The sequence below is a fragment of the Ailuropoda melanoleuca genome, chromosome 13 (assembly GCF_002007445.2).
Source record: "Ailuropoda melanoleuca isolate Jingjing chromosome 13, ASM200744v2, whole genome shotgun sequence".
Taxonomy (NCBI): Eukaryota; Metazoa; Chordata; class Mammalia; order Carnivora; family Ursidae; genus Ailuropoda; species Ailuropoda melanoleuca.
In genome coordinates this window covers 79725390-79742186 of record NC_048230.1, presented here as the reverse complement: position 1 = coordinate 79742186, position 16797 = coordinate 79725390, and the positions used below count along the sequence as shown (strand labels likewise).

General features: G+C 44.4%; 1 protein-coding gene across 2 annotated transcripts in view; it reads left to right on the top strand.

Annotated features, from left to right (window-relative positions):
* The window catches only part of PAK5 (p21 (RAC1) activated kinase 5), a 292039-nt gene that overhangs the window by 247202 nt on the left and 28040 nt on the right, over nt 1-16797 (top strand). For both annotated transcript variants that reach the window (XM_034641340.1, XM_034641341.1), the window contains one exon: nt 3685-4470. In XM_034641340.1, coding sequence (XP_034497231.1) covers nt 3685-4470 — 786 coding nt within the window. The remainder of the gene's footprint in view (nt 1-3684; nt 4471-16797) is intronic.

Here is a 16797-nt window from a genome sequence, read left to right as displayed (position 1 = left end):
TCTGCTTAGGATTCTCTCTCTCCCTTTCCCTTTGCCCCTAACCTCCCTCACGCACTTACTCTCTCTCAAATAAATAAATCTTTTTAAAAAAATTGTACAAAGCATAATTGAAGAAGAGAGGAGGCCAGTTGTTAGATCCACAGAAACTAACAGTACCTATGTCTAAGAGAGTTTGAAGAGCACCCTGAATAAATAGAAGGAGAAATGATGAACAGGTACGATACAATGGAAGTGCAGTAGGAAGCTGCTCAGATAGACTTGGGAGTTTTGAGGATGAGTCACTAGCATTCGTACTTAATGCATCAAAAGATGACCATTTCCTCCTTCCCTCTTCCGTGTGCTTACCCTTCCCTGTTCAAGGTATTGCTTCTCCCAAGTTCATCTGTTGGGGTGGGTATAGACGCTGTTGCTCTGAGAGGAGGTCCCGATGTACATATGACAGGTGGTTCCTTTTCTGTCTGGCAGATGCTCGCACGGAACATCACCTGTTTGGACAACCAATCCATTTATATCCCTCCCCCACAAACCATCATAACCCTCCGTATACTGGAATACTATTCAGTGTTTTTTAAAGAAGAATAGGGGGGAAATTGGCTATTAATTCACAGAACCTGGATTGACCTTAAATGCATGATAGTAAATTTAAGAAGCCAGACCAAAAGGCTCCAGACGGTTTGATTCCCTTCATATGATATTCAAGAAAGGCAGAACTATAAGGATGGAAAACAGATCAGCAGTGTACCAAAGGTTTGGGGAGAAGATAGTGTCTGACCAGGGGAAGCCCAGAAGATTCTGAGGGGGGAGGTGTGGGACTAATTTGCATGACCCTGTAATGATGAATACATGATGCTTCGCATTTGTCAATACCCATAGAACTTTCCAGCACAAAGAATAATTTTTTAAGCCAACCAGGAGATCAAGAGGATCCCAGGATGGAATACAAACTGTGGCAGAAGAATTTAACTGTTACACATGTGTGATATAATGTCATTGAAGGGGGTGTGGAGGTGTTACCTAAGTAACTTTGGAGGACAGGGCTTTCTTTTTTGTTGTTGTTGTTTTTAAGGATTTTATTTATTCATTTGAGAGAGAGAAACAGAGAGAGGACCCAGCATGGGCAGAGGGAGAGGGCCTGGAGATCATGCCCCAAGCCGAAGACAGATGCCAAACCATCTGAACCATGCAGGCACCCCAAAACAGGGCTTTCTTTGAATGGAATCTATAAGCCCGAAGTCCAAAAAAAAATGTACTAAACACTGTACTCTAGCTGTCAATGGTGTTTCCATGGTGGTAAGGGGTAGTAATTCTGAAACTGCCATATCCGTATACCAGCATTGAATAACCAAAAGAATGGCAGGTTGAGATTCAGGTTTTTCACTGTTTTTCACCCACAAATAAGAGGGAAAGCTGGAATGACCCCTGTGGTACTAGATTAGATTCAGAGACAACAGTACAAATTCACGTTTAGCTTAATATAGTTACAGGTGGACAGATATATTTAGAGATGTGTGTGGATACCCAGGGAAGTGTGTATCCATGTACTGCCTGGCTCTGTTGACTGAGAGGGCCCAGTAGCAGTGAGCACACCCAACATCCAGGTACTAGCTTCTAATATCCTTACCCCGTTAAAGGAGCCAGGAGGAATGGTTGATTTTAGTGCAAGGGCAGGGAACTGACAAATGAACCCTGAGCATCTTGTAGCACCAAAAAGTAAGGAAGGGCTCAAAAAATAAGAGGATGGGGCTTGTGAAAGGGACAGAGCAGCCAATCTGAAAGAACTCTCAATAACTAAACCTGGAACAATTAAAGCAACAAAACAAAACAAAAACATAGTTTAGGATTATAATCCAAAGTATAAAACAAATATCCATGTTACTATATATACTGACACAACTAAATGATTGAATAAATAAATATTCAAGTCTCCTGTATAGAAGAATTACAATTGCGTCATGTAGACACCCCTTCTCAGGGAGGGAGAGTGATTTACTTCCAAGGGTACAGTTTGGAAAGCCTGGAAGGAAGGGGAACGTCACTGTATACTGTGGAAACCTGGTGAACACTACCTGGGCCAGGTGATCGAGGCCAACATCATCAGTGATAAGCCCTGTTTATGGTAGGCACACTGGATATGATGTGATTAAATTGGTATCTTACTCTGTGATCTCCCTGCCTCCTAAACCAATAACCTCATTTTAACCATGAGAAAAACATCAGACACTCTTAGTTGAGGGATATTCTACAGAGCCCCTGACCACTACTCCTTAAAACTGACAAGGTCATCAAAAACAAGGAAAGTCTGAGAAACTATCACAGACCACAAGAGACTAAGGAGGCAGGACACATCAGTATGAGATATCCTGGAGGGGACCCTGCAACACTAGGGGAAAAGCTAATGAAATTCACATAACCTGCAGAGTTTAGTTAATAGCAGTGTAAGTTGTTAAACAGTAAGGTATGTATGAGAGCTCTGTATATTCTCTTTGCAACCTCTCTGTTAATCTAAAACCATTCCAGAATTGAAATTTTATTTAGAGGAAAGGGGTACAGACCAAAAGTCTTCATCCCAGATGTTTTGGATGGAAAAAACCAAAACCTTGTCTTTCATCATGGAGACTTTGAGAAGCACTGATCTATAAAGCGTAAGCTCTAGGACAGCTTTTGACTTTTTCCTCTAGTTTGAAATCCTCTGTTCTACTGAGATGATTTTGAACTCCTTTGCTACTTGCTCAAAGGTATTTTTCTCTCAAGATCCTGGAAGTCTGAAGTCACGACACTTTGTTCTTTGTTCTTTGATCCACCCCCGTCATATTTTGTGACGAACCTTGTCATTGTCAAGGCACAGCTGACTGGCTTTGTAAGTGGTTTGTGATTTCTTTCTGTTCTTGGTATCCCAGTGTTATTCAGGTTCGTTAAAGGGAACATTTGGGCTTGGCAGTTTGTCACTAAGCTTCAAGTACAAACACATCAATTACTAAGCCATCCGGACGTCAGCGATGATGATACGGACGTGTGCCTGCTAGCAGGCATTACCGTTAGATGCTTAATGAGACTATCACATGTGATCACAAATAAAATCTCCCAAGTAATCTTCATGCTGTTCCTTACTTAGAGTTCAGAAAGTGCCTTCTTCTTCCATAAAATCTGATAACTTCAATTTTTATATGCCTTCCACAAAAGGGTAAAAAAAATATGTGTGCCCATTTATGGGTATGTTACTACTCAGGTGATGGTGTTTACTGGTTTTACAGATCTGAATAATGAATGTAAAAAATAACAAATATGCTTTTTCTAACCAGTTATAGACTTAAAATTATAGTCAGCTTATTGTTAGAGGGTCAGGGGGTATTATTTAAAGAGGGGAAGGGATGGGGAGGTTTCCCCTCACTGGTAAATAAGGCAATGATTGCTTATATAGTCTTCTAAATGGCTTTTTGATGTTAAATTGACCTACCTATTGAGATAAGTAAAAGAAAATTTGCAGCGTAAGATTGTATAACATTTGACTTATTTTACCATTGAAATCAGTCAACAATTTTTTTTCTATTATCGTTTTTTAGGGGACATTCCTGGGGTCTTTTTTTCCTCTGTGGTTTAAATTAGATGGAGTAGGGGTGGGATTCCAACATCAGTTTGAAAGCATGAAATGTTTTCTTTAAATGGCATTCCCTTTACTATTCCCAGACAATCGTTAGAGGAAATAAACCGTGCAAGGAAACCTCCATCAACGGCCTGCTGGAGGACTTTGACAACATCTCCGTGACTCGCTCCAACTCCCTAAGGAAGGAAAGTCCGCCCACCCCAGACCAGGGAGCCTCCAGCCACGGTCAAGGCCATCGGGAAGAAAATGGCTTCATCACCTTCTCACAGTATTCCAGTGAATCTGACACCACTGCTGACTACACGACAGAGAAGTATCGAGAAAAGAGTCTCTATGGTGACGACCTGGATCCATTTTATAAGAGCAGCCATGTGGCCAAGCAAAATGGGCATGTCACAAAGACCAAACACGGGGAGGCCCACTATCCTGAGATGAAGCCTTGGAAATCCGATCTCTCCAGATTTCCCCTTGATTATCACACACACTTGGACTCGCTGAGCAAACCAAGTGAATACAGCGACCTCAAGTGGGAGTACCAGAGAGCCTCAAGCAGTTCTCCTCTAGATTACCCATTCCAATTCACGCCTTCTAGAACTGCGGGGACCAGTGGGTGCTCCAAGGAGAGTCTGGCGTTCAGTGAAAGCGAGTGGGGACCCAGCCTGGATGACTATGATAGGAGGCCCAAGTCATCCTACCTGAATCAGACCAGCCCTCAGCCCACCATGCGGCAGAGGTCCAGGTCAGGCTCAGGGCTGCAGGAACCGATGATGCCCTTTGGAGCAAGTGCATTTAAAAGCCACCCCCAAGGACACTCGTACAACTCCTACACCTACCCTCGCTTGTCCGAGCCCACAATGTGCATTCCAAAGGTAAAGTTCACTGCTTCCTTCCCTCCCATGTGCAGGCACCCCACAAAGGCGGTGTTAGCATGACCTTCTCACATAGATTCTAATGTGTTGCTTTGCCTTTTAAGTGAGAATCCATGTTGAAACCCTACCTGATTTCCATCCACGAGCCCCAAGCACAGAGGATATAGGGCAAGACACATTTATTCATTAAAATCAAAGTCTTTGGAGATCTCCTACAGGGTTTCTGATTAAAAGGCAAAAAAATTCTTTATTTGAAAGGTATCCTGATATACTATTAATAAATATTGTGTGCTATGTTATACTGAGTCCTCTGTTAAGGAGCATATGATTGTAAGCCATTAGATGGAGGAATACAGTGGTTCCCGTATTCTGGCAAAGGATCTGTTGAAAAGGGGGAAAAAGTCAGGATTACATGGTAAGTTTTTAATAAAGTTCATTTTAAAGTTAAATTTTAATATAATAACCATTCTAACAGGTGTGGGGTCCTATCTCATTGTGGTTTTGATTTTTCTCGGATGATGAGTCATGTCTAGAACCTTTCCATGTACCTGTTGGCCGTTTGTATATCATCCTTAGAAAAATGTGTTTTCAGATTCTTTGTCCATTTTTTGATTGGGTTATTTGGGATTTTTTTTGCTATTGAGTTCTATGAGTTCCTTATATATTTTTTAACCCTTTAACAGACATGTGGTTTGCAAATATTTTCTCCCATCCCATCGGTGCCTTTTCATTTTGCTGATCTTGCCCTTTGCCATGCAGGAGCTTTTATTTTGATGTAGTCCCACTTGTTTATTTTTGCTATTGTTGCCATTTGGTGTCAAAGACTAAAAGTCATTGCCAAGACCAATACTAAGGAACTTACCCCCTATTTTTCTTCTAGGAATTGTATGGTTTCAGGTCCTACATTCAAGTCTTCAATGCATTTTGAGTTAATTTTTGTATGTGGTGTAAAACAGGGGTCCAGTTTCATTCTTTTACACATGGCTATCCAATTTTCACAGCACTGTATATTGAAAAGACTGTCCTTTCTACATTTGTATATTCTTGGCTCCTTTGTTGAAAATTGATCGAATATATATACATATATACATATGTATATACATATATGTGTATATGTGTAGGTTTATATATATATATATATATATATATACATACATACATATATATGTATATATGTAGGTTTATTTCTGGTCTCTGATCTGTGCTATTGATCTATGAGTCTGCTTTTTTGCCAGTACCATACTATTTTGATCACTATAGCTCTGTAATATTGTTTGAAATCAGGAAGCTTTGTTCTTTATCGGGATTGCTTTGGTTATTTATGGTCAAATACGATTTTTTATGTGTGTGATATATTTGAAAACTTATGGTAGAAAGCTGTGTAGGTCAAGATCATAGAGAAAGTTCTGTCCAGAGGCAATAACATTTCATCCCTGGTGTCATATTTGGCCCAGTGACCTGTTGAGTCCACCAAATAGTCATTCCCAACTTCTGAAAAATCAAGATATTTCACTTAGGATCTTCAGCTTCTGGGTTTTAGGCTTCTCTTGGGGGAAAAAAATGGGATGATCTGATATCCCTGGGCCCACATTTTCACCTAGCATTGGAAATGGAATTGGCTGGAGACAAAGGCTCCCCTTTAGAGGGGACAGGCCCTGCCCAGCCCACTTCATTCATCTTTCCCATTAGCCTAATCCCTAGAAGCATTTGGGATTTAATATAACTTACCCCAGCAACCTCTGCCCACTCATCTCACAGAAGGAGAAACCAAGGCCAGAAAGTCACATAGCACACTTAAGGTTTCAGAGTTAGTTGTTTGCAAAACAAGGACAAAATCCAGGTCTGGTGTTAATCCCAGTCCCATATTTTTCCCTTCATGTGGGCATATGATATTTAAGGGGCTCAACTGCATTTGCCAGTAAAACCCATGAGAGGCCCCAGTGGCCACCAGAACTCTAGGCTAAGTAGAGGAACAGGAAGAGGATGGAGGGAGGGGATAATTTGCTTCATTCCTTGCTAGATCCCTCTCCCTACAGACTTCCAAATATAAGGCAAAGCAGACCTGCTCTGAAATCTAGTTTTGTTAAACCCAGAAACAATGCAGAAAACTATTGTGGCTCAGAAAAAAAAAAAAAAAACACACAAATAAATAACATACTTACCCTTGGGAACTTCTACCAGGAGTTCTTCAGCCTTTATAATCAAGGGCTCCAAAGAAGCAAGCTGCTGTTCCATTGCACAGGAGACCCATGAGAAATTCACAAGCAGTTTAGTGGGAGGGCAGGAGGTGGGAGGCATGTTAGTAATTAAAACGTTTACTTGATTAAAAATATAACATCTCTCTAAAAAGACTTAGGTGCCTGTGACTTTAGAGCTGTACTCTTAAAAATCTACCAATCACGTTTAGATTTCCTGCTGAGGGAAGAAATAGAGATCACGACTCAGATAATTTGGCTTTGCCTCATGGAAAGTCCTGGGGGCTGGTGGGTAATATTCACATCTCAAATAATAAGAGAAAGCATGAAATTTGTGTGGGTCTCTAGACAGCAAAAATGAGGAGGGAGGAATGTGTGTGTGAGAGAGACAGACAGACACCAGTTTTCTATTTGGCCTAACAGAGAAAAAATATTGTTAACCCTCAAAAAACACTCCTCCAGGGTCATCTACCTACCTAATTTTCCTGTTGGCACGACAGGAATCAAGGCTGTTATAAATCTGTAGGTACGGCATCCATCTCCCTACTTCTGGATGTTTTGGGCTGGGGCTGGGCAGATAAAACCTTGGGTGAAAAATAAAGCACAACAAAATCCATTCACACCACACAGCTATAAAAACAGCCTGATGTGGAGAGAGCGCTTTCCACTGTCCCCTGCAGACGCAAGTCTGCTTTACAGGGAGGGAAGCTGGCTAGAGATAGTGTCACCAGGCACCTGATTTTGCTCCTTCCCGTGGTCTCCAGGGAGCAGGCAGCTGCCAGCTCACATGTGTTGGTGCGGACCCAGCCATCCATCCCTCCCTCTGGCCCCAGCTGCTGAGAAGCACCACATGTAATCGCAGTTCTGCCAGTTCACTAAGCACTCTCTGTGTGCCAGACACACGTGTTGCCTTGTTGAGCCTCGAAGTCCTAGAAGGCAGGAATTCTTGCCAGGGCTCTGACGGACTCCGTGACAGCCCAGTCAGGCAGCCGAGCTCATAGCCCAGCTGGGATCCAGCTCTGTGGGCTCAGCCCCTTCTCCAGGCACTGGACACATCCCCAGTGGCCCGGGAATAGCTTCTCCAGACACCAAACCTTGCACTTGACTTCTTACAAATAGTCATTCCCTTTAAATGCTCCTTTAAATACCTGCAGCCATGAAGTTCCCTTGGGGTGCATGTTCCTGTCCCACTCAACAGCAGGATTTCCTGGCCTCGACAGGGTGTACATGCTAGGCCTGATAGTTCTCTGTTGTGGGGGAGCCGTCCTGTGCAGGGGAGAATGGTGAGCCACATCCCTGGCTTCTGCCACTAAGTGCCAATAGTATCCTTTCCTGTAACATCTAAAGTATTTCCAGACATTGTCAGATGACCTACAGGGCAGCAGGGAGCAAAGTCGGCCCCAGTTGAGAACCACTGTTCCATAGCTAACCATTTGTCAAGTACTTTTGGGCATTCAGGGGTGTAGGTCCTAGAGATAAACTGCCTGGCTTCAACTGCCTAGAGATAAACCACTTATAACTGGGTGAGTAAATTGCTTAACCCTGCTTCTCTATTTATAAAATGGGGATAATCACGTTGTGTGAGGGTTAAATAAGTTCGTAATTAACAGCCTAATTATGAATACACATAGTCGACACATGAATCTGTATGTGTACCATGTGGACAGGTGACAGCTGTGACATGAAGCTGAGGGTTACTGTGTTCTAGGCAACTGTGCCAAGCGTTTTGCAAGCATTACCCAATTTCGCCCTCACAGCAATTCTGGAAGACTTCAAGATCATCTCCCCTTTGCAGTGAGAAAGCTGAGAGACTCAGAGGCTAACTCTTTACAGGCTTCCCAAGGATGTGAAGGCAAACAGCTGAGTCAGGATCCAAAATTAGGTCCATCTGACTCCAAAGTCTATATATTCCAGAACATTCCTATTTCCCCAGAAGGAAACCGAGGAGCAGAAAGATGGGCCTGAGGCCTCGGGGCTCAGATTTGCACACCGCAGGCAGCCCTCACCTTGCTGGTGAGGGATGGTTGATGAGTCAAAGACGGATTTGGGGGCACACGGGCAATGTACTCGATTCTCTCTGTCCTCAGTAGGGTGGAATCCTCTGAGAAGCTCCTTAGGCTCACCCAGACTGTGTGATTTATGGGGAAAAAGCTGGGACCACGGGCCAAAAGGAGGCATTATGAGTAAAGGTCCCTGAGACTCTCATACGCAATCACTCTACCTTGAGTAATGGTCTTACTCTGTTTTGTGAATGACAGTCCAGATGTTCTCACCCATTACAGAAGACACTAAGAGCACAAGTTCCAGCATCCGGTTCCCTGGATTCACGCACTGACTGGCTGTAGGATCTTGTGTGTGCCTCGGTTTCCTCCTCTGTGAAGAAGAGTGTTCTCACACGGCAGGCACTCAGTGTTAGCCCCGATTCCCCGGCATGTTTCTGGTTGGAAAACATGTCACCATATCTGCTAACGCCAGCCATAGAAACATCCTCTCTGCGGACCCTTTTACATATTCTCAAAATATGGGAACAAGTTCCATGGGACTTGCCCTGACAGCCATTCTGTGTAGCCTAATAAGTTCTGCCGTCCTCTCCTCTGAGATGCGGTCACAGAAGGCCAGAGTAGCTGTGTGACTTCCTCAAGGCCCGGCAATACCTGAGGACCCCAATCCCACCACCCCACTGCTTGCTCTACCCTCTAGAATGGGCATGAAATTCTCTGACTTCCCAGGGAGGCCAGATGTTAAGAGAGAACTGCGTATCTGGCAGCATTCAAGCAAGAAGCATCACACCTAGCTCTGCATCTGCCGTTACGATGCTGGTTCTTGCCCAAACCCCTCCATGTTACCCCCACCATCTCCTGTGTCCCAGGCAGCCAAGTGACCCGTGCCACATCCCCGGACAGCCCAAACCAGATGACATATTAAGGGGTTCTGAGTGAAGATAGGGGGTGGAAGAAAAACTGGCGCGATTCCCCTGATCTTTCTTCTGGGGTCCCCAGTGCAATGGTTTTTCACTGCTTAGCTGTCACTTTGCTTTCCCTGGAAAGAAAAAGCAGTTGAGGCAGTGCGCTCAGTCTTCCTGCGCCAATAATTGAATGACTCACTGTTCTTTGTGGCACTTGCACACCCTGACTCAGCCAAGGTCCAGGAACAAAACTGCAGGTTCTTATCCCAGCTGAACACTTTCAGAGATCCTGAAGGGCCCGATGAGTAACAAAATGGCAATGCTTATGAAAGCTTATGGGCTGCAACAAAAATCAGAGGTCTGGGGGGGAGAGAGGGAAAGAGGGAGGGAGGGAGAGGTGCTTATCACTTAATATAACAATGGGTATTATTTTGATTTCTTTTTCTTTACATATAGGCTCTTATAGGATGTTCATTAAAGGTTCATAAAACATCCAAAGAGGTGATTCAGAACATCTCGAACATCTGTCCCTTCTGATGGAGACTTTGTGGGTCCTTTGCATATGAATGGACAGATCTTCCATGAATATTCCTGTGGTTCAAAGTAAATTTTGTTTTAGTCATTATGAGCGAGTTTTCCATTACCAAATTAAAATGAAATTAATCTGACCTGGCAAAGCTGTCCCTGCTGTCTTGGAGGCCCTGACATATTCGAACCGTATTCCGCAGCAGGGAGCTAGTCCACAGGGGTACAGACACCCCCCCACACCCCCGCAGCTGCAGGCGGTGGCAGATCTCAGGTCAAAGTCATCTGCTCTTGAACAGAAGATGCATTCTTTGAGTTTGGAGCAGCAACTGTGTGGGGTTAACTGGACATGCCAATCCCGCGGTGGAGGAAGAGCCTGGAGAACCTGTAGGCTTGAGCCTGCTGATTGAGCGCAGACTTACTCATTTCTTTAACTAGGCTTTGCCTACTGGGACAGTTCATAAGCCACTTGTCCAAACGCTCAGCGTCCATTCGCCATATATTCTGTAAGGCAAAGAAACGCACGACTCTTCCAACTTCACGACATGCCTAACTAGGAATCCTATGTCACAGTTTGGGAGATTTCCTTGCAAAACACTAAATATGGCGAATGGCTCTCTGCTACATGCACTGTGGAAATGCAGCAAGTGTCTGACTATCCAGAACTTAATCTACTTCCCGAGTCCCCTGCATTAGAACCTTAAGCAGACACCTTGATTCTTGAGGTCCCCAGAGGTCCCGCTCATGACCACTGTTCCTTGGCACTGATAGTGCGCACTGCTTGCCTCTCTTAACTAAAATTGAATGGCAGCTCATAAGGCGCACTGTGTCCCTTTGTCATCTATGAAACAGGGCCACTCCATTTTGTAAATGAAAATAAGTCATTCGGAGGAAAGTGACCGTGGCTGGGCTCTCGTCGAAGCCTTGCCTCAAGCAGGAGCTGCAGCTACTGTTTCACTAGGGTGCAGCAACCTGCCCCCACCTGAGGGCAGGTGGGGAGCAGCCCCCATCAGTGGCACTCCTGCCCACGGCAGCAGGGAGAATTGGCACAGCAAGACACAAGCAGAGGGACACAGGAGAGTAAGTACATATTCAAGTCACAGGATTGAATGAATCCCTTTCCCCTAATTGCCAGCCTCTAAAATGTCCCTGCAGAGAGAGCTAGTTACGGATTCTCTCTGGAATTCTTATAGGCAGTCATTGTCCCTTCCCAAAGCCGAAGCTGGTCCTCATAGATTTCCCTCCGAGTCAAGTAAGGACAATTTAAGATGTCCTTTCCCTGCTCAGATAATAGAGCCCTGTGATTCAGCTTTAGCCCCCATTTGATTTATGTGCAGCAAACACCCAGTCTGGCTTTTTTCTCTTGCACTGAGCAGCCCCTGCTTTATTGTACTCTGAAAATGTGCAATGGAGCATCACACTCAAGGAGCTGCCACCAGCCGCCTCCCATCCCTTGTAGCTCTGTGGGAAGTGGAGAGAGAGACTCTCGATCTTTCATCAACCATTCTGCGGTCCCCATTCTTCGGGCACAGACACACACTGCCCCCCCCCCCAGTCTGGCGTGATCTAGCCACAGCCTCCCTGTCACCAGTACAGAAGGCCACGGTGACAGATAGATGCTGCGGCAGGATTTTTCTTTTTTTTTTTTTCCTTTTCTTTCTCCCACCCTCCCCCCACCAAACCTTTGTTTTTCCCCCAGCCTTGGCATAAAATGGTCAAATGATGTTCTACTGCAGAATTCAATTTCACAGTTCAGTTAGGTCCTTGATTACACTGCCAAATTCAGATTAATGTGCATTTAACGAACATGGATCAGGGGAATTCTGGCTGACAGCCAGCTGTAATCGGAGCAATTGATAGCTGTGTGGAGTTTTATGCCCCGTCCACCCCAGCGTACCACTGGTGAAATTGATTGATTAAATGAATTCATTGCTATAATTATTTATAATTTTGATACATTACAAGCCCATGTCTGACCCTGTCCTCAGAGACTTTGTGCCCGTTGTAGAAGGGTAGTCCAGCTGAGTCGTTAGTCCTGGATTATTTATTCCCGGATAATATAGCCTTTTGTTTGTTTTGTGCCCTTATTTTTGGATTGGGTTTGAATCGAGACATGAAAAAGCACATTCCTTTAAGAATTCATTTGTAGGTATGCTAAAAGGCAACTAAAATGGAAACTCAACTATGAATATATGTGATTAACCATTTCAAGGAGGAAGGGAAACCAAGACGGCTTTGATGTTCTTTTAGTATTTTTAAAGGTTCCTGTAGAGAGAATTCCTTTTCAGAATGTATTTGATTTTCAGGGACTATTAGTGGTCCCGTAGCATGGCCGCTATGCAAGTCGGCAGGCTGGGGGATAATCTGCAAAAGGATCTAGTCTTCTCTGCTTACATCTTGCCATACGGAAATCCCCTTAAAAGTATGTAGACCCTCGTCTCATTTGCAGGAAGAACGCCTTTCTGGTGTTTCTTTGTTGTTTTCCCTCCTGCGTAGTGACTTTCCTACCCCCGCTCCCGGTCCTTTCCCGCACCCTTGCGATAAGGTCCTCAAAGGTAAACTAAGTCCATAGATCTTTTGGAAATGGTGTGGGTGGTGGGAGATACATTGGGTTTGCTCATTAAATATCTGTACCTCTCACTGGCCCAACTCCACTGCATGTGGTTTCACTAAATGATTAAACCCTATATCCCTCTCAAGAAACTATATTCCGAACGTACTCCTTTTATTTTCTAGAATATATTTGTAAGTCAGGTTGTACAAACGATCACACAGATCAGGCTTTACTCCTATGACAGTCTTGCTTATGTGCGCAAACATGTACGTGTCTGTGTAAAACAATATATATGGACAAATTCATCAGGTTTTTTCACCCACTTCCAAATACAGGATATCATGGGAAAGATGATTTAGAGTAGGACAATGAAACCATTATAACAGGTTAAGAGCCACGTAAGAGGGCCAGGAGGCCTTGTTATGGAAGAAGGCTTGGGCTGGCTTGCTTCTTAGCGGAAGAAAGGGCATTATTGTATTTGAACACAAAGTTCTGGTCTGGCCAACGCAAAACTGAAAGCAATGAATTCTGTACGTAGATGAGCAGCTCATTTTGCCGTGATGGTTATTTCTTTGTTGTGTATTCTGAGCTGCTTTCTCTAAAGCAAGACTGTTCAAACATACCAACTTAATTTTCCTTCCCCCGCCCCCCTCCAGGCATTATCATTCATTATTTTCTGGCCCTTGCATTTCTTGTATCTTGCTCCTAGCTGCCCATCTGAGCCCCCAGGGAAACACCCTAAACAGGCTTTTGCTCTGTTGTCTTTCCACACCATGCCCACCTCTGTCATGACCATGTCTACCTTCTTATCATCGAAAGAGATCTCTGAGAACATATCAAAGGCCCAAGTTCTAAAGTGACATTATCTGGATTTAATCCCAACTCTGCTGCTTAATAGCTTTGGGACCTTTGACTGGGCTGCTTAAAGTCTCTGTGCCTCAGTCTCCTTATCTCTAAAATGGGACAATTATGAGGACTGTCTCATTGTGTAACTTGAGGTTTAAATGCATTCACATATATAAAGTGCTGAGAACAGTCCCAGGTATGTGGAAAGCACTCAGTGAATGTCAAATATCATTAACATTTGTCTGTATCACTTCTTCAAGGATAGCCTCCTAACAGAGCAGTTGGTTAATGGAAGGGGCCCTACTTTGGCTCCCAGTGACGTGCTCCTCCGTTTTCTCCAGGAGTGAGTGCCCCAGCTTTGAGTATACAGATTGGGGAGGTGACAACTGATGATAGAAATGCCAAGGCAGGCAAGGAAGCAGGCCTGTGACGTCTGTGTGCCTAGCACCTAGGACATTTATACATCCTCCCTGAGAGTGAAGGACTGACCTGAGCAGAAGAACTGGGTTGTGCAATCTCCTTGGGGGTGTGGGGCCCTTTGCCCTGGATTGCTGGTGTGAGGCAGTTTCACCTCCCTGAGCCTCCATTTTATCAACAATACAATGGGATAAATTGCCCCCTTCTTGACTCCCAGAAAAAGAATGAGGGTGCCACCAATATGCAGGCTAACAATACCACCATGGAACCCACAGTTGGGTCATTAAGTCAGCAACATGGTGGCCCTGAGCCGGGTCACTCCTGCTCTTCTCCTTCCCACAGTCAGCTGTTTGTTGGCCATCTTTTCCTTGAACGGATGGAAGCCCGGAGGGAGGACCACATGCTCTCTCACTGGGGGCAGTCAGTTCTCCTTCCATAAGCACACCTCGAGTTTGGTTCCAAAAATGGTCCCTTGTGAGACTGGTTGCTCCTCATCCATCACCTTTTTTTGAGTCCGCGCCTCTTACCGTCTGCCATGAAACACAATAGCACGGTTTTGTCTCAAGGACCTGATTTCCAAGATGTTTAGCTCCCAGTGAAACTCAGCCTTCCCTCTCTGACTGAAAATGGTCCTGTTCACATAGGCAATGCTCCTCTTCTTTATGCCACATGCTGGCTGCCACGAGGAGACGCTGATAATGCTGCTGACAGTCGATAAAGAAGAAAAGTGGCCTGATGCGGTGTGGAGCGGTGTTTACGATTCCTCCTGGATACAGCTTTCTTATTTTTCATATATCTGCAGAGATCAGTTATACATGCTTGTGGGGAATGAATTCAATTTCGCTTAAAGCACAGGAGCAAATTCTCCATGGAAGACACTGGGGGATGCTGCCATGTGATAGCTCCCAGGACATACTTTCAGAAATAAAAGTCATGGACCCCCCTTGCCTCACATGCTGGCCTTGTAATTAGCCTGGGCCTGGGTAATCTCAAACTTAATTTAAGGGAAGAACCCAGTTGTTTAATTTACACTGTCATTTTCTTCCCCCTCCCTACCTCATGTAAACACACCAGTTTTTCCTGTTTGTAGCCCAGATCCAGGGGCTTAACAAAACATCAGTATTGTTTCAAATACAGCATCTTAATTATAATGCAGTGTTCAACACATTATGATTAAAAGCACCTTTTCCGATTGTTTTGAGGATTAGTATATAGGAATACATATGCTACTGGTACGTTACGTTATCTTCAATAAATGCTAGCTGGTTGTTTTTGGTTTTTGTTTTTTTTTAATATTTTACTCATTTTCTCTGACCTTCCCACTCTGCTAAGGACTTTTCTATAATGATACTAGAGCCTAGAATGTATTGACCAGTCACTATGCAAATCTTTTGATGTGTATTGGTCCCTTAGAGCTCACGATGACCTGAAGAAGTAGCGATTATTGTTATGACTCCCATTTTATAGGTAAGGAAACTGAGGCTCAGAGAGGCTCAGTGATTTGAAAAAGCCATCAGAGTCAGAATTGAACCTTAAGTGTGTCCCTCAAAACCATGTGTTCCCTTGTTGTACTATCAGAACAGGGCCCTGGCTTTGCAGTACCCTGGGTCCTGCTGATTGGCGCAAGGCTGTCTGAGTGGTGAACTCACCTGGGTAGATGACGGTGTTCTCAAGACTGGGAAGGGCTGCACTGTCATCCAGGATCCAATGAACAGGGCAGAAGAGAGAATGGTGCCATGGTGACAATGTGAAGGGGCCCACAGTGTGCAGCTCCTGCTGCCAGACTCATGGAATAGACTTTTGTGTATGCTGTGTGATGGGGCAACAGCTTAGGACCCCTACCTTCTTCTAGATGGCCACCATGGTACCGGGTCCAATGAGCAATATACCCCATCCTACTTCAGTTCTCTATGACATCCAACCTGCTTCATTACTCCTTCCTTCTTGAATGCTTTCCTCCCTTGGTTTCAGGACCCCCTAGGCCCTAACTTTCTTTCCTACATCACTGGCCACTTCTCTGCTCTTTTATGCAACATCCTTCTGCTTTTTCTGGTCTCTGAATGTTGGGGTCCTTGGACCTTCTCTTACACATGCAACGTCTTGGCTTTTAAAATCAACTAATGGTATGACTCTCACCAATGACTCTCAAGTGCATGTCATTAGTTTCAGTTCTTTCCTGGACTCAAAGCATATCTGAGTCACCTCAGCAACATTTCTGCATAAATGCTTGATAGTTCTCCCAAACTTAACATGGCCATGTCAGAATTCTTGGCTTTACCATGCAATAGTTACCTCTTGCTGTATAACAAATTGTCACAAAACTTAACAACTTAAAACAATGATAAACATTTATGATCTCACACAGCTTCTTTGGGTCAATTTTCCGTGACTAAACTAATTGGATGATTCTGGCCTTGAGACTCATGAGGTTTCAATCAAGATGTCAGCCAGGGCTAGTCCTTTGAAGGCTTGACTGGGGCCAGACGATCACTTCTAGGATGGTTCACATGGCTGTTGGTAGAAGGCCTCAGTTTCTGACTCCTGGCAGGAGGTTTGCCCTTGAACCTCTTTATAGGATTCTTGAGTGTCCTCATGACGTGACAGCAGGAGAAAGAGCAAGTGATCCAAGAGAGAGGGCAGTGGAGCCAAATATCTTTTTTGGTCTCAGAAGTCACTTGCTATCACGTTCTCTGTATTCTTTTGATCACACAGATGAGCCTGATACAGTGTAGGAGGGGACTACGCAAGGATCCTCAGGCACCGTCTTGGATGGAGGCTGATTACCGCACTTCATGAGCCTACCCCTGCCCCTCTTCTCCTCATGTCATTAAATGGCCTGTTGCTCAGGCCAAAATCCTGAGAGTCATCTTTGACTCTTTCCTCTC